Source organism: Aplysia californica, unplaced genomic scaffold (genome assembly GCF_000002075.1).
Source record: "Aplysia californica isolate F4 #8 unplaced genomic scaffold, AplCal3.0 scaffold00008, whole genome shotgun sequence".
In the NCBI taxonomy this organism is placed as follows: domain Eukaryota; kingdom Metazoa; phylum Mollusca; class Gastropoda; order Aplysiida; family Aplysiidae; genus Aplysia; species Aplysia californica.
Window position 1 is genome coordinate 2211223 of NW_004797278.1, and position 17442 is coordinate 2228664.

Here is a 17442-nt window from a genome sequence, read left to right on the forward strand (position 1 = left end):
GAATGAGTTTGGAAATTTAATCTTTGATTTGTTGCTTTAATGTTGATTAAATATTTATTGTTTTGTTTAGTTTTAGTAAGGTTTTAAGGCGCTCGCAAATGCATAAGGTCGTATAAGCGCCTGGGGGTGGATGTCAACAGAGAACAGGGAATCTGGCTTACTCTACTCACCTCTCTAGCTTCGACAGCACAAAGTCTGCTTCGACTATCAAGGCACCATGGAAATAGCAGTTCCCAAAAGAGTGACAAACAAAACAAAAGAAGTTAAGGAAAAATGACCATAGTATGGACGAAGAAAGAAAAAGCAGCAGTTCCCCCAATGTTGTCCCGGCACAGAATGGGTATGACATTGATATATCAGCCCATTTACAATTTTACTGTGCATCCCCCCTTTGGGAATGGCCTAAAGACAACTTCAGTCAGTAGCACTGCCCTGGTTGGGGGGGGGGTATTGTTTTGATAAATGATGAAGTAGTAATGTTCAGTTGAATAGGGGCTTGCGAGACCCGAGGAACTTAAATAGATCTATACATATGTACCTACCAAAATACATTGTGATAAATAGAATGAAATCAACCCCTGGCACTTCTGTCAGGACCCACAATGCTACTGACTTTTCGTAGTAGTCTGTTTTTCTAGAAGGTCTTAGAATGAAGTGTCCTTTGCTTTCTAGACTGGCTTGCTCAATATTATTTTGAAAGATACATAATTTACCATTAACCCTTTGAGCCCGAGCTTCCGATACACCGATGGCATGTAAAATTGCCTGTATGCCTAGCCACTAGTGCACTGGTGAGCGAGACCCTTTCCCTAACGCGGCCCGTCTGGCAAACATGAAAAACAGTGTTTACTTCAAAGCACATCATTGATTTTTTAAAAAGATCTTTCTGAATTAGATGTTTGTAATGACGAGAACTACCCTTAGTGGTACAGTGGAGTCCACTTATAACGAGTCCGTAAAAAAAACGAGAAGTCTGTTATAAAGACACTTCTAAAACCCCGTTTTTTCTCCTCCTTACCTCTGTAAATAAAATACTGCTATAGCGCTATCAGACAAACATGCAAGTCGGTTATAGCCGAATATTGCAGCTGCTGTGCACAGTACATAGGCCAATTATACATGCAAAACCTCGCCAGTTGAGAAACTTGTTGGTGATCTAGCGAATCAAAGAATAGGAGAGCCCATGTGCGTCAACAATGAAGGCCGGAGCGACTGAGTAGGGAGGGACAAGCAGAACGCATTGCGTGATAGGCCAGCGTAAGCCTAGTTTAGATTATCAAGGCCTTCCATGCCTCTCACTTCTCCGATGCGGGGATGGAGAGGTCACAGCAATGTATGTGATGGATGGAGCGAATGTGTGGCGGGCGCAAGCAGACGGAATGCACCACAGGGTGGGGTGTGGTGGGGGAAAACCACAGTCGGCAAGTTAGCCCAGAGCCCTTTCTTTCTGATCGCCAACGCCGAGCTGTCAGTCCATATGGCTAGAGAAAGAAACATGATTCGATTTTTGATCAAGTAAGACCTAGCTAGAGGTCATGTTGAAACAAAATTATCATCAGGGGGGTAGCAAAAGGAAACTAACAGAACACCAAACTCATAGATTAGGCCTACTTTACAGTTTCCTTTGAATTTATTACTGGATCCCTTGTAGCGAGAATTCTGCTATAACGGACATTTGGCTCCGGTCCCCTCCCTCTCGTTATAACAGGATTCCACTGCATAGGGAATGTGATTCTGACGATGATATAGTTTATTAATATGTGAGATTAATTTAAATTAGGTGTGAATCGCTCAGGAGCTCGGGCAGAGGGGCACAGTTTGTCCTGCCCAGAGTTTGTTTTTCAGTTTGGGGCTAGAATTAATTTGGATATTTTGCTTTGATGACCAGTTCTCCTTCCTATTTCTTCTGTGTTTTTATTATATGTTTACCATGTGCTCATGGCCTCTGAAGGTTTGCTTCTTTATCCCATGTTCATGTTGAAATAGTGCTCAATCCCATTTGCTGCCTTACCAGAGTAGTTAGAAAGCAGAAAAAAAAAGAATTGACCTGTGACCTTGCCTGGTAAATGGGAATCAAACCAGATGCTTTAGCTTGAGAGGTAAACTCCTTTCCCTCTGACCGAGAGTCACCTCTTCCACTTCCATAGTATAGGGGTGTTTCTTCCTTCTAGATCTAGACACAGCCAGAAACTGAACCCATTATCTTTCTATTGCAAGGCCAGAAGGTTCATCACTGATAACCCTATCATCCTGATCGTAGAGTAACCGGATCATTGTGTCTGAGTACATTATTTTTACCAATAACAGGGAAGAGTCGAAGTACAAAGTCACTTCAACTAAGCTTCATTTACATCACAAACAGCAGGATAAAAGTCTACTGAATTCTTGAAAGTCTGTGATTGTGTCTCCAATCACCCTTATTGAGCAAAGCATTGCACATGTTTTTGAGCAGCACTGATTATGGTGGCCAACCAGTGTAAAAGACTGGTTTTCACTCTTCGACCCAAAGCTGTGGCGTCAGTGGTCTAGTGGTTATAGAGTCTAAACCTGAGGTGCGCTGAGGTTTTCTGGTGTGTTGGGATGTGCAGGGTCAACTGCAACACCAGGTCGATAGTTTTCAGGGGGCATGTTAGATTTCTTTCAATGTCACTCTGCAGATTGATGAGGAATATCTACCATTCTTGCCAGGTCTCAGTTTTGATAGCAGCCATTCTCTCTACAGCATGTGGGGAGTCCTTGAACACCACCTTATTTCCAACCCCTGTAGGTTGTTTAGACGGTAGATTATTGATCTTTGAACTGTTAATTGCCATCTTTCCAACTCCGTAATTGACACATTGTTTTCTAAACCACAAAAAGCTTTTGTGTGTGTGTGTGTGTGTGTGTGTGTGTGTGTGTGTGTGTGTGTGTGTGTAAAGTTTAAAAAGTTTCAATGATGTTTTCCGCAACTCCACAAACGTACGCTGTTACTTCCTACTGCCTGGTTAACTGTCCGCGTCTGTGGTGCAATAGTTAGGCCATTGATTGACTGCTGCACACTGAAGACAGTAGTTTGATTCCCGTATGGGAAAACCTAATTTAAAGGTATCACTATCAGTGCTTTCGTTCTGCTCAGATGCTGCATCCATCCCACTCATCCTGGGCTGGCCCTGACACGGTGGGTCAGAGCAGTGTTCAACGAAAAGTCGCTAGCTCAGAATGACATAGTTCGATCTGCTCAGAACCTAGTTTTGAGAAATTTGACATTGAGTTTCACAACATGTCAATCCAAGCTTTTTGGGATGTAATTCTTTGAATATCCTGATAATGACTCCGCTCCGAGTAATCTTATGATTTTGATAGAGCAGAAAGAACATATCATGGTCTTAGTACCTCAAAACAGCCAAAAATGTCAGACGGTACTTTGTAATTACAAGGTAGCGAAGCACATGTACAGTATTAATTCCAGCAACCAATCAGCGTCTGTGGTGTGATTGATTGAATTTGTTTAGACGTTTATTAGTTGCACACAGAAGACGTGAGTCCGATTTCCGCGCGGGAAAGTTGTAGTTTTATCGCGTATCTTCTACAATGTTTGTCAACCGGCTTGATGAAATGGTTTGTCTGTGAAGTGAGGGAGGAGGGTTGATAGGCAAGCAATCAGAGACAGACAGACAGACAATCAGAGACGAGGACAAACATTATGTGTAAGACATTTTATTTAGTATCAATTCTTCTTTTTTCTGTTTTTGGACGCTCTGTCAGCTCAGTTGGTATCTTGCTGGACTAATCGGATGGCCCTGGTTCGCATCCCAGACAGGGAGTTCTTGAACCCGGGTCGTTTTGTGACGGTTTCACGGCTCTCAACCCATTTGACTCGGTCCTGACGGAGACGGACGTTACATTACACAATACAAAAGGAGGCCACCCCTCTTCAATAACCTATTAGGGTTGATAGGGCATTAAACCTATACGCTTGCTTTCTTTCTGGGGTTTTTTTTTCGGGTGGGGAATTATATAGAGGTCTATCTATAAGTATAAGTTCACCTAACTTTTTATGTATAACTAGGCCTCAATCCAACGCTTTATCCTACGCTAGGTGTAACACAAAACACATGAGGTATTAACTTTCAAGATAATTAATTTGTATGCACTGTTACCTTCTTGGTTTTTTAGGAACGTCATTTCGCTGGCAGCTGGTTTCGATTGTGGAAAATTATGCCTATCATAAACACCTAAAGGTTAATTAATCAAATTGTGGCATTCGTTTTTGTTCCGTTTGTGCAAGCCCTCTCACAGACACACGCGCGCGCACTCACACACACACACACACACACACACACACACACGCGCGCGCGCGCGCGCGCGCGCATGATGTTCAGACACATACATACTGTATATTATTATAAACCGTGCCTTACAAAAGAAGCTTGAAAATGTATTCCCCCTATTGTCTTGTTAAAGTTAAAGCCTTGCACTCCCCACACTTGATGCATACATGTACCAATTTAAAGCTAAATAAATTTTGCATCACCTGACACATCAATTTTTTTTATTTACGAATAAGAGTCGCTCGAGATGTGGTTACTCAAAATTAACCCGAAAAAAAATCATGCTTGGCAAAATTGTGTTTAATCAAAGGAACGTAAAAGTGTGTTACCGATTATATTGGAAGGTACATGTATTGCTTTTTAGAAGAATGGAGAATATCATTGTGCTCTTCAATTGATAATGTTTTACTATGATATTTTTCAGACAGATTGGAAGGCAGAGCAGATACAGATACTTCAAATGGGCTAAACATCAAATGTGCTCGTCAGAATTTTGTTTACGAGCCTTTGTTTTCGTGGACAATTATCACTAACCCTTTTGAGCATGAACCGTGTTACATTTTTTGACATAATCATCTGTCACTGAGGAACAGACTTTATAAAACTTCCATGATTTGGGGTGGTCTGGCTGGAATGAACAAAGCCCCGTTTGTGAGTATCAACGGATGGCGGGATTTAGATAACTACATCGCCACAAGTACTGGAACTTCATGTCGCTTCCTTGTTTTCGTAATGGTGCCATTCAAGTAGACTTCTTTAAGCACCTTCTCACATGGTTAACAGCTTTAGATAATTCTTGGAAAAGCAAATCATACCAACGACAGAGTTGTCATCAGTAAATTATAGCCCCGATGACTCCTACCGATATGTGGAAACCCCATGAAACAGCAGCTGAAGAAACGCAACTTTGCTTCCAGTTCAGACGCTTTGTTTGCAACTCTGTGACACTTGGGATCAAATGACAGGTTCATGCTCTACACAAAAATAATGTCTCCTAAGCAAAATACTAATGAGCACATTTAATGCTGAGTCCATGCTCTGTGTGGTATATGTGACTGTTCTCTTTTCCAATACGTTTCAAACTATCGTAATGATATCATTTTTGTTTTTAAAAGTCTCCATTTGTTTGATATGCAATACTTGATTTCACAGAATTTTGCCGAGTCAAATTTTTAAAGATTATTGAGTGACCATATCTCGGGCCACTCTTACTTATGGTAGATGAAATATTAATGTGTCAGATGATGCATAATTTATTTAGCTTTAATTGCTGTGCTGCATGAGTGGGTAGTGAAAGGCTTTAACACGATGATGGGTTGAACACATTTTTACGTTTCTTTGGACGCCACTGTAAATAACACACACACACACACACACACACACACACACACACACACACACACACACACACACACACACACACACACACACACACACACACACACACACACACACACACACATATATATATATATATATATATATATATATATATATATATATATATATAAGGCTATATATATCGTCAAAAATAAACTTGAAAGATGCATTAGATCTATATCACCTCCAGTTTGAGGGCGGAACACTGGAGCCAACAAGCACACAACAAACTCAACAGTATCATGCCCAAATTTGGCCCCACAAAGTTTTCGGGTTTCTTCTGAAGAGATGAAGTTATTTTTAATTAGATACATGTATTGTACACACCTCCCGAAGTCCCGGACACACGTATCACCTGCAGAGGGCAGAGAGACGAAAAACGCTTTTGTGTCAGATGCTATGCCGATCAAACGACCGGCACATCCTTACTAGGGTCTCCAGACTTTGGACAGACCCGAAGGAAATATTATTCTGAATGCATCAATTTGAAGAATTTATTCTAGATTGTTAATCTTAACAAAATTCTCACTTTCGTAACTGTCTTTTGTTTGTTTTGTTATTGTTTTGTTTGTTTGTTCTTTTTTTTTTGGGGGGGGGGGGGAGGGGTAGGGTTCTTTCAACGGCGCTCGCAACTGTATAAGGTCAAGTGAGCACACCATTTGTCTTTATCAAACTCCCATGCTACATTAGAGTACCTTCTAACTCACGTATGTGCTACGATAGAGAGATCGAAGACACTATCGACCTAATACTAATACATATTACGACTTGCTATAATAATGTTGGCTTGGTCAACAAGTTCTATCCATGCACGACCTGTCTCCCATTTCGAGAGGAGCGTCTCACGTTACCATGTGGCCTATACATAATTAGTCTTCATCTACATGTGTAATTATACTGTATGTGAAATTTGATCCTCACGTATAAATAAGACTGGAAAAACTCAAGGTTCAGTGTGTTTACATGAGGCCTTTTGGTATCTCTGCGATACGTATCCTTCCCAAGACCTGTGTTCTATTCTTTGAAGCGCAATGGCATCAACAAACAACGACGGCGAGGAGGAGCAGAAGAAAAAGCCATTTTTCTACTATGTCAAGTATGAAGATTTATTTATTTATGTATTATATTATATGATATATTATTATATGTATACATTAAACATGCATAAATATATATATATATATATACTATTCTAAACTATACTATACATAATAATATATATAATATGGTATGACATAATTATATATAAACTGTATTTACATTATGCGTTTATTCCTCCATTTACTTTATCATGTATTATTGTAGGAAAACTGCACCAGGGATTTACACCATCATTTATGGTGCAGCGGTTAGGTGCCTCGTTGTCGCACGCAAAAGACAAGAGTTCGATTCCCGTTTGAGGAGAATTTGTATTGTGTATCTCATATTTTCTGCTGGGACGTTGTGTCTCTTACAGCCCGTGTTGGCCCTGACAGACAGAGTCGAAACAGCTCGCATCTTAAAAATGATATCAATTAAATTGCAGTCATTTTTGGGGATGGGGTGGTGGTGTAAAACATCTACTATTACTTAACAAGTTTACATTGGCCTACATACGTTTTCAAATATTCACAGAAGTTCTTACATGCCCACAACATTATTTCTTGAATAATTTTTTTAAAAAGTTGGAATGCATGTGTGTGTGTGTGTGTGTGTGTGTGTGTGTGTGTGTGTGTGTGTGTGTGTGTGTGTGTGTGTGTGTGTGTGTGTGTGTGTGTTTTGTTGTTGGTTTTTTTGCGTGTGTGTTTTGTTGTTGGTTTTTTTGCTTTTGTGTGTGTGTGTGTGTGTGTTTTGTTTGTTTGTTGTTGTTTTTTTTTTTGTTAACTGCGTTAAGAACTTTATTGCACTGATAGACGAAGCATGCATGTCTTTTGGCCAGCTCCAGGGTCTTGACAATGTTTTAAATGAAAAAGCTTATCATCACTATCATCTGCATTGTCATCTGAAGAAGCCCCGAATTCGATTCACGCACAGTAAGAATTTGTTTAGTACCTCCGTCTTTCGACAAGGTCGTTGTTCCCCTCTCAGCCCAGGTTGGCCCTGACTCGTAAGGTCGAAGCTCTCCCCTAAGTGATCTGAAGTGTGTCGATTGAGGAGTAAAACACACATTATAATTTTTTTAAAAAGAAAGAATAGAAACCGCTGACAACTTCAATAATATACTTTGCCCGAGTTGAATTACCTGTAAACCTAAAGTGGAGTGTTTACTGAGAGAAACATTGTACGAAAAAAGACACGACAGTGCAAACCATCGCTGGGAGGATGGAGGAGCTTAAATGGGTTTGTTTTTCTCTGACCCCCCCCCCTCTCCCTGACACATCGAGTAAAACTAGAATGATGCTAAAATGTAGCCCCTAAGTGATACGAGTACCTTATGTAAGTGTAGCAACCCTAAATATGATAGTTTTATACCCTCTCTTTTTTTCTTGGCTTGTTTTACTCTGGATACTTTACTTTTTACTTTTCCGATCCAGCGGCCATTTGGGTTCTAGCCCTTCGGTCTGTCGATATGGCAAAGAATTTACAGGTTTTAATCAGCTGTGCTTTGTCACTGTATAGAGTATTTCCGATGTCTGGGGAGGCAGGTAGGTAGCTGCTACGCAGGTCGCAAAGTGATGGTCAGTTAAAGAGGTGGTGTGGTACTGTTTCATCCTGGCAGTCGCACAACGGGCAGTTGGGTGGGGTATCCTTGCGGATCCTATTAAGGTAAGAACTTAGTGGTGTGTTTTGTGTTCGCAGGCGAAAGATTGTGACCTGTTCTCTTCTACTCAGGGAACTTATTGCATCTTTAGAGTTGGGGGCTGTCATGTGTGCAAATACAGTTCTTCCAGTTTTGCCCATTGCCCATCCATTCAGCCACTGTTCCCTAGTGTTGCATTTGATGATGTTCTTGGCTGTCTGTTGTGATACTGGGTTGTGAGGTTGTGTTTGTGATGCTCCCTTCTTGGCAAGGGTGTCTGCTCTGTCGTTTCCTGGAATGTTGCTGTGGCCAGGTATCCACTGTAGTGTCAGGTCGACGGCATAGGTCTGTATGAAGGTGTTGACTCTTTGAGCCACGGATAGGCAGGCTGGGCTTTCGAAATTCAAGTTTTCCTAAGCTTGGAGTACTGACTTTCGGTCTGTGAAGAGAATAGTGTTCTTGATTTTGTTTGGATGTACTATGAAAATGTTGGTCAGGTGGAGGATTGCTGCTTCAATGGCGATGGCCTCAGCTTTGTAATTTGTACAAGACGTACCACATGCATCAAATAGCTCTTCGAATGTTTTGTCAGGATGTTCAATTCTTACCCCAAAGTCTACATTTATAGTTCCCTTGAAGGCTGACCCGTCTGTGTAAATATGAATTGAATCACTAGGGTAGGAGTCAATTGTCTTCAGAGCTGTTGTCTTCAGTTCTACTGGGTCACATTCCTTTTTCACTGAGGAAATTTTGATGTTGGCATTCTTGATGTTAGTGTTTGGGGGGAGTTCTGGTCTTAAGGGTTTCAGCATTTCTCTGTTACATGGAAGATGGTGTTTTTCTGCTAGTTCAGTGACTGTGTCAAGTATTGATCTTCCATGAATCCGTTTCTTTGGTCGTCTCTGTTCAATTATTTTCCTGTTTGGGTGGTTTCTCTCTAGTCTTTTGTAGCGCTCACTCATCTTCACAACTGCTGCATTTCTTCGCAAGTCCAAGGGTTCCAGGTTCGTATGGATTTCACAAGCTGCAGTTGGAGTGGATCTCACTCAAAGCTCCGGAGATAAATCGTACAACTTGATTTTGGATTTTGTCAAGAGACCTCAGAGTTGGTTTGCTGCAGATTGTCTGTAAGGTTAGGTTATATTCCATGGCAGAGCGTACATAGCCAACATATAGCTGTCTGAGTGCATCCTTATCCGCTCCCCATGAAGTGCTAGCCAGTTGTCTGAGAAGGTGAAGTCTCTTGTTGGCCTTGGTCTTCAGGTTCCATATATGGTTTTTGCGTGAAAACTGTCTGTCCAGCTCGATCCCAAGGTAGGTCGGGTCTTCAACTTTTTCTAGTCTGTTTCCTGCAAGTGAGATGGTGAGATTTTGCTTTGCAACTTTGTGGCTTTTTGAAAAGACGGTGTAGATTGTCTTGGTACAATTTGCTTTTAGTTTTCACTTGCAGCAGTAGTTGTTGAATCTATCTAGATCCTCATGTATAAGCCGTGCACTGATGCCAGCTTGTTTACTTGTATGCCAGATGGCTAGGTCGTCGGCACATAGGGCCTTCTCCCATTTCAGTATCTCAGGCAGGTCGTTGATGAAAACAAGGAAAAGTGTGCAGCTCAGAGAGGAACCCTGGGGTAGGCCTTCCTACAGTACAGCTTTGGATGACACACCATTGTTAATTCTGGTCTGGATCGTCCTGTCTGTAATGAAGGTCTTCACCCATTTGTAGAGATTCCCGTGGATTCCTGTCTGTGTCATTTTCCATAGGAGGTCTTTTCTCCATACCCTGTCGTAGGCTTGCTGGAGATCAACGAATACTGCAACTGTGTTCTTCTTTTCCTGGAAGCCACCAAAGACTTTCTGACTGAGCCTGAAGAGCTGGTCATCTGTTCGTTGGCCCGCACGAAATCCTGATTGGTTGCTGTCCAGGGCACCGGTTGTTTCCAACCACTTGTATAGGCGGTGGTTGACCATTCTCTCTGCCTGTTTCCCGATGCATGAGGTTGGTGAAATGGGTCGATAGCTTTTCATTTCTTCGTTTTCCTTTCTTGAGAATGGGTGTGATGGTGGCGTTTCTCCATGCTCTGGGGATGGTGTTTTCATTTCACGTCTTGTTGATCAGCTGGAGAATATAACCCTTACCAACGGGACTGAGGTTGACACGCATTTCAGTGTGGATCTTACCTGTTTCTAGTCATGGGGATTTGCGGGGCTTCAGTTTCTTCATTGCCCTGTTGAGCTCAGTGACTGTGAAGTCATCTTCAAAGAGAGAGATGCTCGCATTTGGCGCATGCTCTTTCTCCTTCAATCTTTTCAGATAGTCTCTTGTTGGTCAGTGTGGAGTGTAGCTTTGTTTATAGAAGCAAAGAACTTGTTGAAGGTTTCTGCCTTTTTTTGGTCTTCTACGATGGTGCCTTCCTCTGTGTCCATGGGTTTTGGGTTATTTCGGCGCTTTTCTCCACACAAGTTGGAGAGAAGTGACCATGCTTTGGCTCCGTTTCTACGTAGGTCAGGGTCTGCAACTGTGGTGCTCCATTTGATTCTTTTGGCCAAGAGGATTGTCTGTTTGACCTTAGCTGAGGCTTTTTTGTAGTTAATTTTGTTTCCTGTTGTAGGATTGCTTTGAAGAGTTTTACGAGCATTTTCTCTGTCTTGGACTGCTTGTTCGATGTTCTCGTTCGAGATGGGCTTGTACTTCTTCCTGCAACCCCTAGGGATGCAGAGAGCTGCAGCCTTGAGCAGGGAATCTGTTATTGCGCCACAGAAGACATCAACAGAGGGGTTTGGCGTAATATCTTTCAGGAGCTTTTCTGTTGTTGTCTAGTAGAGCTCCCAGTTTGCCTTTTAAAAATTCCACTTGGTCTTTTGTACAAAGTGACTTTGGCTTGGGGTCGACACCGAAGTCATGATGGGTCTGTGGTCGCTCCCTATGCCGTCAAGGACTTTTGTGGTGTGTCTTTGGAAGAGGTCGGATGAAAGGATGGTCAAATCAGGCCTGCTGAGTGTGTTGTGAGCCCTGTGTAGAAGGGTAGGGGTAGATTTCTTGTCTTGGAGAACAAGGAGGTTTGTTGTGCCTCAGAGTTCCTCTATGGCCATTCCGCTTTTGTTGTATGTTCTGTATCCCCATTGAGGAGAGTGGCCATTAAAGTCACCTGCAACTATTGTTTTGGTGTTTATCGATTCTTGGAGAAATGAAAAAGAGCAGTTCTTTCCAGGGGCTGTAGATGTTAAAGATTGTAAATTTGCAACCTGCATACCAAATTGTAGCTTTTTGGGTGTCTGTTCTTGTGTTAGTTGTGATGTTTTCAACTTTTCCTTGTATGTCATTCCTGATGTAGGTGATTACACCCTGGCAGTCAGGGCATCTGCAGGTATAATGGGTGTAACCTGGGATATAGGGGTCTGTGTTACGGTGAATAGTTTCTTGTAATAGGGCAACGTGGATTTTTCTTGAGTCCAAAAGATGGGAAATTTCTATTTTCTTGTTTGCGAGGCCGCAAACGTTGACCTGGAGTAGTCGAAACTGTTCTGTTTTCCCAGTAGCTAACTTTTCACCAGCAGCCTGGGGGGACACTGAATGGCACGAGCCTTGATAAACGAGGCGTCGCCCGAGCTCGGATGAATTTATTTTCTTTTTCTTTGCCCTATTTGCTGGGGAGCTCTGGATAGATTGCCGGAAAGTACTCTTAGAATGATGCTAAAATGTAGCCCCTGAGTGATACGAGTACCTTATGTAAGTGTAGTAGCTTGTTGTCAGCTGATGTCATGATTAATTGAGTAATCGACTACACATCCTGAGGATGTGTAGATTTATCGTTCTTGCCTTGTGCACTTTCGCAGGCAGGCCACACTTTGTCAGTGTGCGACTTTTGGGGGAATTTTAAGATGTCTTGCAGTTAATGGAGAGTGAACTACATGAGCAATTGTGAATTATAATGTCCTAGGAGATAATCAATCGTTTTGGACTCAGGTTTGGCTGCAGGACATTGACATTTTAATTTATTTTGAATTATTTTAAGTGTGTACATGGCCACACTTGGTCAACTTGGGGTTTGACCGGCGCCAACATCCGGGCCAACAGCACGCTTTGCAGTTTGTCTCGGTGCTGTGAGTCGTGAGTAGTGAGTAGTGTCTTTGTGCGGCGTGTATTGCACAGAGAGTAGCGTTGTTGGGGAGAGTGTTACGTGTAAAATAGATCATGTTGAGACAAAATGGCAGACGAAGTGAAACAAGTGACAGATACATCTATCTCAAAGCAGCTAGAAACAATTACAAACTTGATGAAATCGTTTGACAATCGCTTAACTGCAGTTGAAAAATCAGTGAAGGTAGATAGTAGAACTGAGTTACGGCATGACCCGAGCCCTGTCAGGGACAGTGCAACATATGACAGCCCCACAGCTATTGGAGCCTGTGCTGCTGGCATTCAGAAGGAGTTTGAGGACATTCGTGGCTCTGTTGCAAAATTATCTTGCCTCCTTGGCTTAAAGTTCATGACTCCCCAGTTGGGGTGAAACAAGAGCTCAAACACGCATTAAGAATCTTATCAAAATCAGCAAGATTTACAAAAACGGCATTGAAGGTTTTATCTTCGCTGCCTAAGGACGAAAATGACGGTTATAACATATCGGCTGGAGATGTGAACGCACTGTTCACTATTCTTTTAGCTTCGACCCAGTTCCTACAAGGGGAGTATTCCAACATTGTGGTGAAAAGTTCATTCGACGAAGAAACCTATAGGCTCTTTAGTAACATTGAGAATAATTCAGCCACATTTTCAGAACAGTCCCTTCAAAACATAAGAATAGCTGCAGAGCTGTCTGCTGTGAGCAACCGTGTTAACCAAAGGGGCAGAGGTCGGCCACAATGGCATCAGCAGGGCTCCCAAGGGTACCGCTACACGACACCCAGCTGGCGCAGTAGTGGCAGGAGTTTTTATAGTTTTCAGAGCCCAACAGTTTCCGCGACAGCCGTTCCAAAGGTCCCAAGGACCAATGCGGAATGACTAGACGGCACTATTCCTGGTCATGAATGGAGCCTTTTGAATTCGAAGGAGCGTCGATCAGTCAGAAACTGTCAGAGTGGAGAAAGGTTACATATGCTGTTAAAGTGTTAGACTGGATAGAAAATGGTGTGAAAATCCCTTTTTGTAGTTCAAGTCCACCTAGCCAACCAGTGCATCTTCATTCTAATGCTAAATTTACAAAGGAAGAGAGAGAGAATTCATTCACAAGGAAATACAAAAGCTTGTTAAACAGAATTGTGTGGAAAAATGCTCAGAAAAACCGTTTTTGTGTCACCGCTGAATACTGTGTCTAAAAAGGATGGTCCTTATCGTTTGTTTTTTGATTTAAGACACTTGAACAGTTTTTTGTACACCAAGGAAGTTTCTGTATGAGGACATCAATTCGGTGTTAAACATAGTGAGACACAAAGACAGCCTCGTGACTTTTGATATTAAGAATTGTTTGTTTTTTCATATTCCAGTGCATAAGGATTTCACACAGTTTTCTGGGATTTAAGTGGAACGATTCTTTCTACTAATTCATTGTTTTACCATTTGGTGCCAACTTTAGCCCATATTTCTTCTGTAAAATTATTCGAACAATTGTTCAGTATTTTAGAGAACAAGCACTCCGTATATTGGCATATGTGGACGATTTCATTCTATGTGGAAGTGATAAGACTCAAATAACTGAACATACAGCTTTTGTGGTTAAAACGCTTCAGAATTTGGGTTGGCAAATCAACTTTGTAAAATCTAACTTGGAGCCTACCACTTCTAAGGAGTTCATATGTTTTATAATTGAAACATGCTTGTGTAAAGATGCAGTTTTAATTAAGTAAGGTGCCTAAACAAAGGATCCAAAAGTTTAAAAAAGACATTAGACGCCTTTATCTTCAAGGCACCGGTTCAGCCAGATTTATAGCACGGATATGTGGGCAGTGTGTTTCTATGACAAAAGCAATTTTACCCTTTAAACTACTTAAACAAAATGTGTATAGATTGCTTAGCACAAGATCATCCTGGCAGGATGTACTGATGCTTGATGAAGCATCGAGAAGAGACCTAGAATGGTGGTATGATTCCTTGTCCGCGTGGCACGGTCGAACCTACTCCACACAAAGGGCAGTTGAACCGGTGATGCAAATCGCATCCGATGCCTCGCAAATAGGATTTGGGGGCACTATTGTAAACACTGAATATCAAACCCAAGGCTACTGGCCGCATTACATTGCAAAAAGATGTTCAAATTATCGAGAGATACTGGCGGTGTATCTGACTTTACTAGCTTTCAGAGATGTTATCAAAGGTCGCAAAGTGCAAATACTGTCAGACAATGCGGCAACGGTTTCATACCTGGTACGCATGGGAGGCCCAAGCCGTCAGTTAACAGAGGTAGCGTCCAACATATGGGCATTCGCAATAAAACACAACATTACACTCACTGCACAACACTTACGAGGGGCGAACAATACAATTGCAGATGGGTTAAGCAGGTACAGATCGGCACACGAGTGAAAGTTGCATCCAAAGATGTTCCAGTTCCTAAACACAATATATGGGGACCATTCTCTATAGACAGGTTTACAAACATGTCCAGTGCACAGCTTCCCTTGTACAACAGTCGGTTTTAGACCCGCTGACATCTGGGATGGATGCGTTCAGTCAGTCTTGGACAGGGTGGAACAATTATATCAATCCGCCAATTCGACTCATGAATAAGGTCATCGACAAAATCATATCAGACAAAGTCGTTGCCACATTGATTGCGCCGGCCTGGCGAGCCCAGAGTTGGTTTCAAAAACTGCTCACAGTAAGTGTGTGCGCCCCACTCAAATTACCAAAAAGCAAACTAATTTGCATTCCCCCCCCCCCCCAAAAGGCCAGAGCCCCTAAAGAACCTAAACTGGTGACTATTAGCCTGGAGAGTAAGTGGAAAGAGCAGTTAATGAACAACCTTGGCTGGTCGGACAGGGCAGCGTCATGCTTTCATAAGTCGCTGGCACCTTCCACATTACAACTGTATAACACATATATTCCTATGTTTCAGGAGTTTTGTGTTGAAAATGACTTTGAATTCCCCCCCCTCAATGGAACGAAGGTCGGCTGTCATAGCTGAATTTCTGTGTCATAAGGCTGAGCACTCTGATAGGCCAGAACCAATGCTCACATCCATTTTAGCAGCCCTTGCGCAATTGTACTCAGCTTTGGGCTCGAATTTCCCAAAACTCTTCAGTTTTGGTAAAAACATGCACAACAAGAAGCAAAGGGCGCACGCCCATCATGCCCATACAAGCTTTTGTAGCGTGATTTGAGGCTTGGGGTGAGAACTTGCAGTTGTCACTGAAGAGGTTAAGACAAAAGGCAATTGCTCTGCTTGCTGTTTGTGCTAGCTCTATGTGCAGACCTTCGGATATCAATTTTACACGTGGAGACATACAGTTCAATGAAGATAGGTCAGCAAATCTTATGTTTTTTAGGATAAAAAATGACAATGATCGAACTGGTTTTGAAGTGCTCATACGCCCAGCTCTGAATCTGCTCGTTGACCCAATAGCGTGCATCAGGAGTGACATGAGTAGAACACATGTCGTGACACAGGGGGACGGGCCCTCGCTTCTGTCGTTACGCCCACCTCACCGCGCACTGAGCGCGACTGCAATAGGCAAAGTAATGAAGGAAACCATAGAGGAGGCTGGGCTAGATGGCAGGTTCACACACCGCTCGTTTCGGCCCACAGGGGCGACGCGGGGGTAATGACCAAGAGATCACACGCCAAATAGGCAGGTGGAAAACTCAAGAGGTTTTCTATGACAGATATGCGTACCCATTCCCCAATGAGACATTTACTAGAAATATCTTATCTGCGGATGTTTAATGTTGACCCTATGATTTACAAATATAGCATGGACATGTTAATGTGGTCCAATTGTTTGAACTGAGCAATGTTCTGTTTGGTGTTGTCTGCCAGCATTAATATCTGAATTATGGGCTCGTTTTATGCTTCATTTTAAAATTTCTATACCCTAACTGTAGAAAACAGTGTTTAGTTGGTTCTGCATGTTTGCGATACTGCCATACATGTTAATATTCTTTGGTTGAAACTTTCGTGTTGTTGTTATGCACGGTTTGCTTGGATACGCTCACAGCGCTGGGCGGAGCAGTGTATCTCTCTTTTTAGGCATATTGTTTATTACAAATTTTTGCTACAATAAATTTGTCTTTGGCAATTGATTTTGATATCAGCATGACTTAGATTTATGTATAAATTGTTGTCAACTGATGTCATGATTAATTGAGTAATTGACTACACATCCTGGTGAGGATGTGTAGATTTATCGTTCTTGCCTTGTGCACTCCAAGAATAGGTTGCACTCCAAGAATAGGTTGTTGTAATTGATTGGTATACCTTGTATCATGTTGTATAATATACGTGACGGTCTTGATGATTCCTGCCTGCTAAAGAAGCACTTGGGAGAATAGGCATATTGTTTATTACAAATTTTTGCTACAATAAATTTGTCTTTGGCAATTGATTTTGACATCAGCATGACTTAGATTTATGTATATACCTAAATCTAATAGTTTTATACCCTCTTTTTTTCTTGGTTTGTTTTACTCAGGATAGATTGCTGGAAGGTACTCCTATAATGACTTCCCAACCATTTTACCCCCTTTTCTGTTCGTAAGTTTCTGCTTTGAGCAACTTGTCGGCGTTTTTTCAACCTTCCATTCCCTTCACGATTGGTATAAGTATAACGTCATGATAATTAGCCACAGCTGTGGTCTACTTACTGAATTGTTAATATATTTGCAACCTGTTACTGACGGCTATCTGACAAGATCAAACCCCTGTGTAGTTAGTCTGTGTTCATTTGCATATAATTGATTTTTAAAAACGCGATAACTCTCTTTTCCTCTGCTGTCTAAACTCTTAGCTTAAAAGCAGCAAGTCGAGGTTTTCTAACTCACCCCAGCTTCACCTCAGCATACTAATTAGTCAGTCCCCCCCCCCACCCCCCACCTCCCAAAAA

General features: G+C 42.0%; 1 protein-coding gene across 1 annotated transcript in view; it reads left to right on the forward strand.

The window, feature by feature from the left end:
* Nucleotides 1–6323: 6323 nt before the first annotated feature.
* Nucleotides 6324–17442, forward strand: part of LOC106011747 — an 18739-nt gene continuing 7620 nt past the window's right edge. The window contains exon 1 of the mRNA XM_013082447.2: nucleotides 6324–6786. Coding sequence (XP_012937901.1) covers nucleotides 6722–6786 — 65 coding nt within the window. The 5' untranslated portion in view covers nucleotides 6324–6721. The remainder of the gene's footprint in view (nucleotides 6787–17442) is intronic.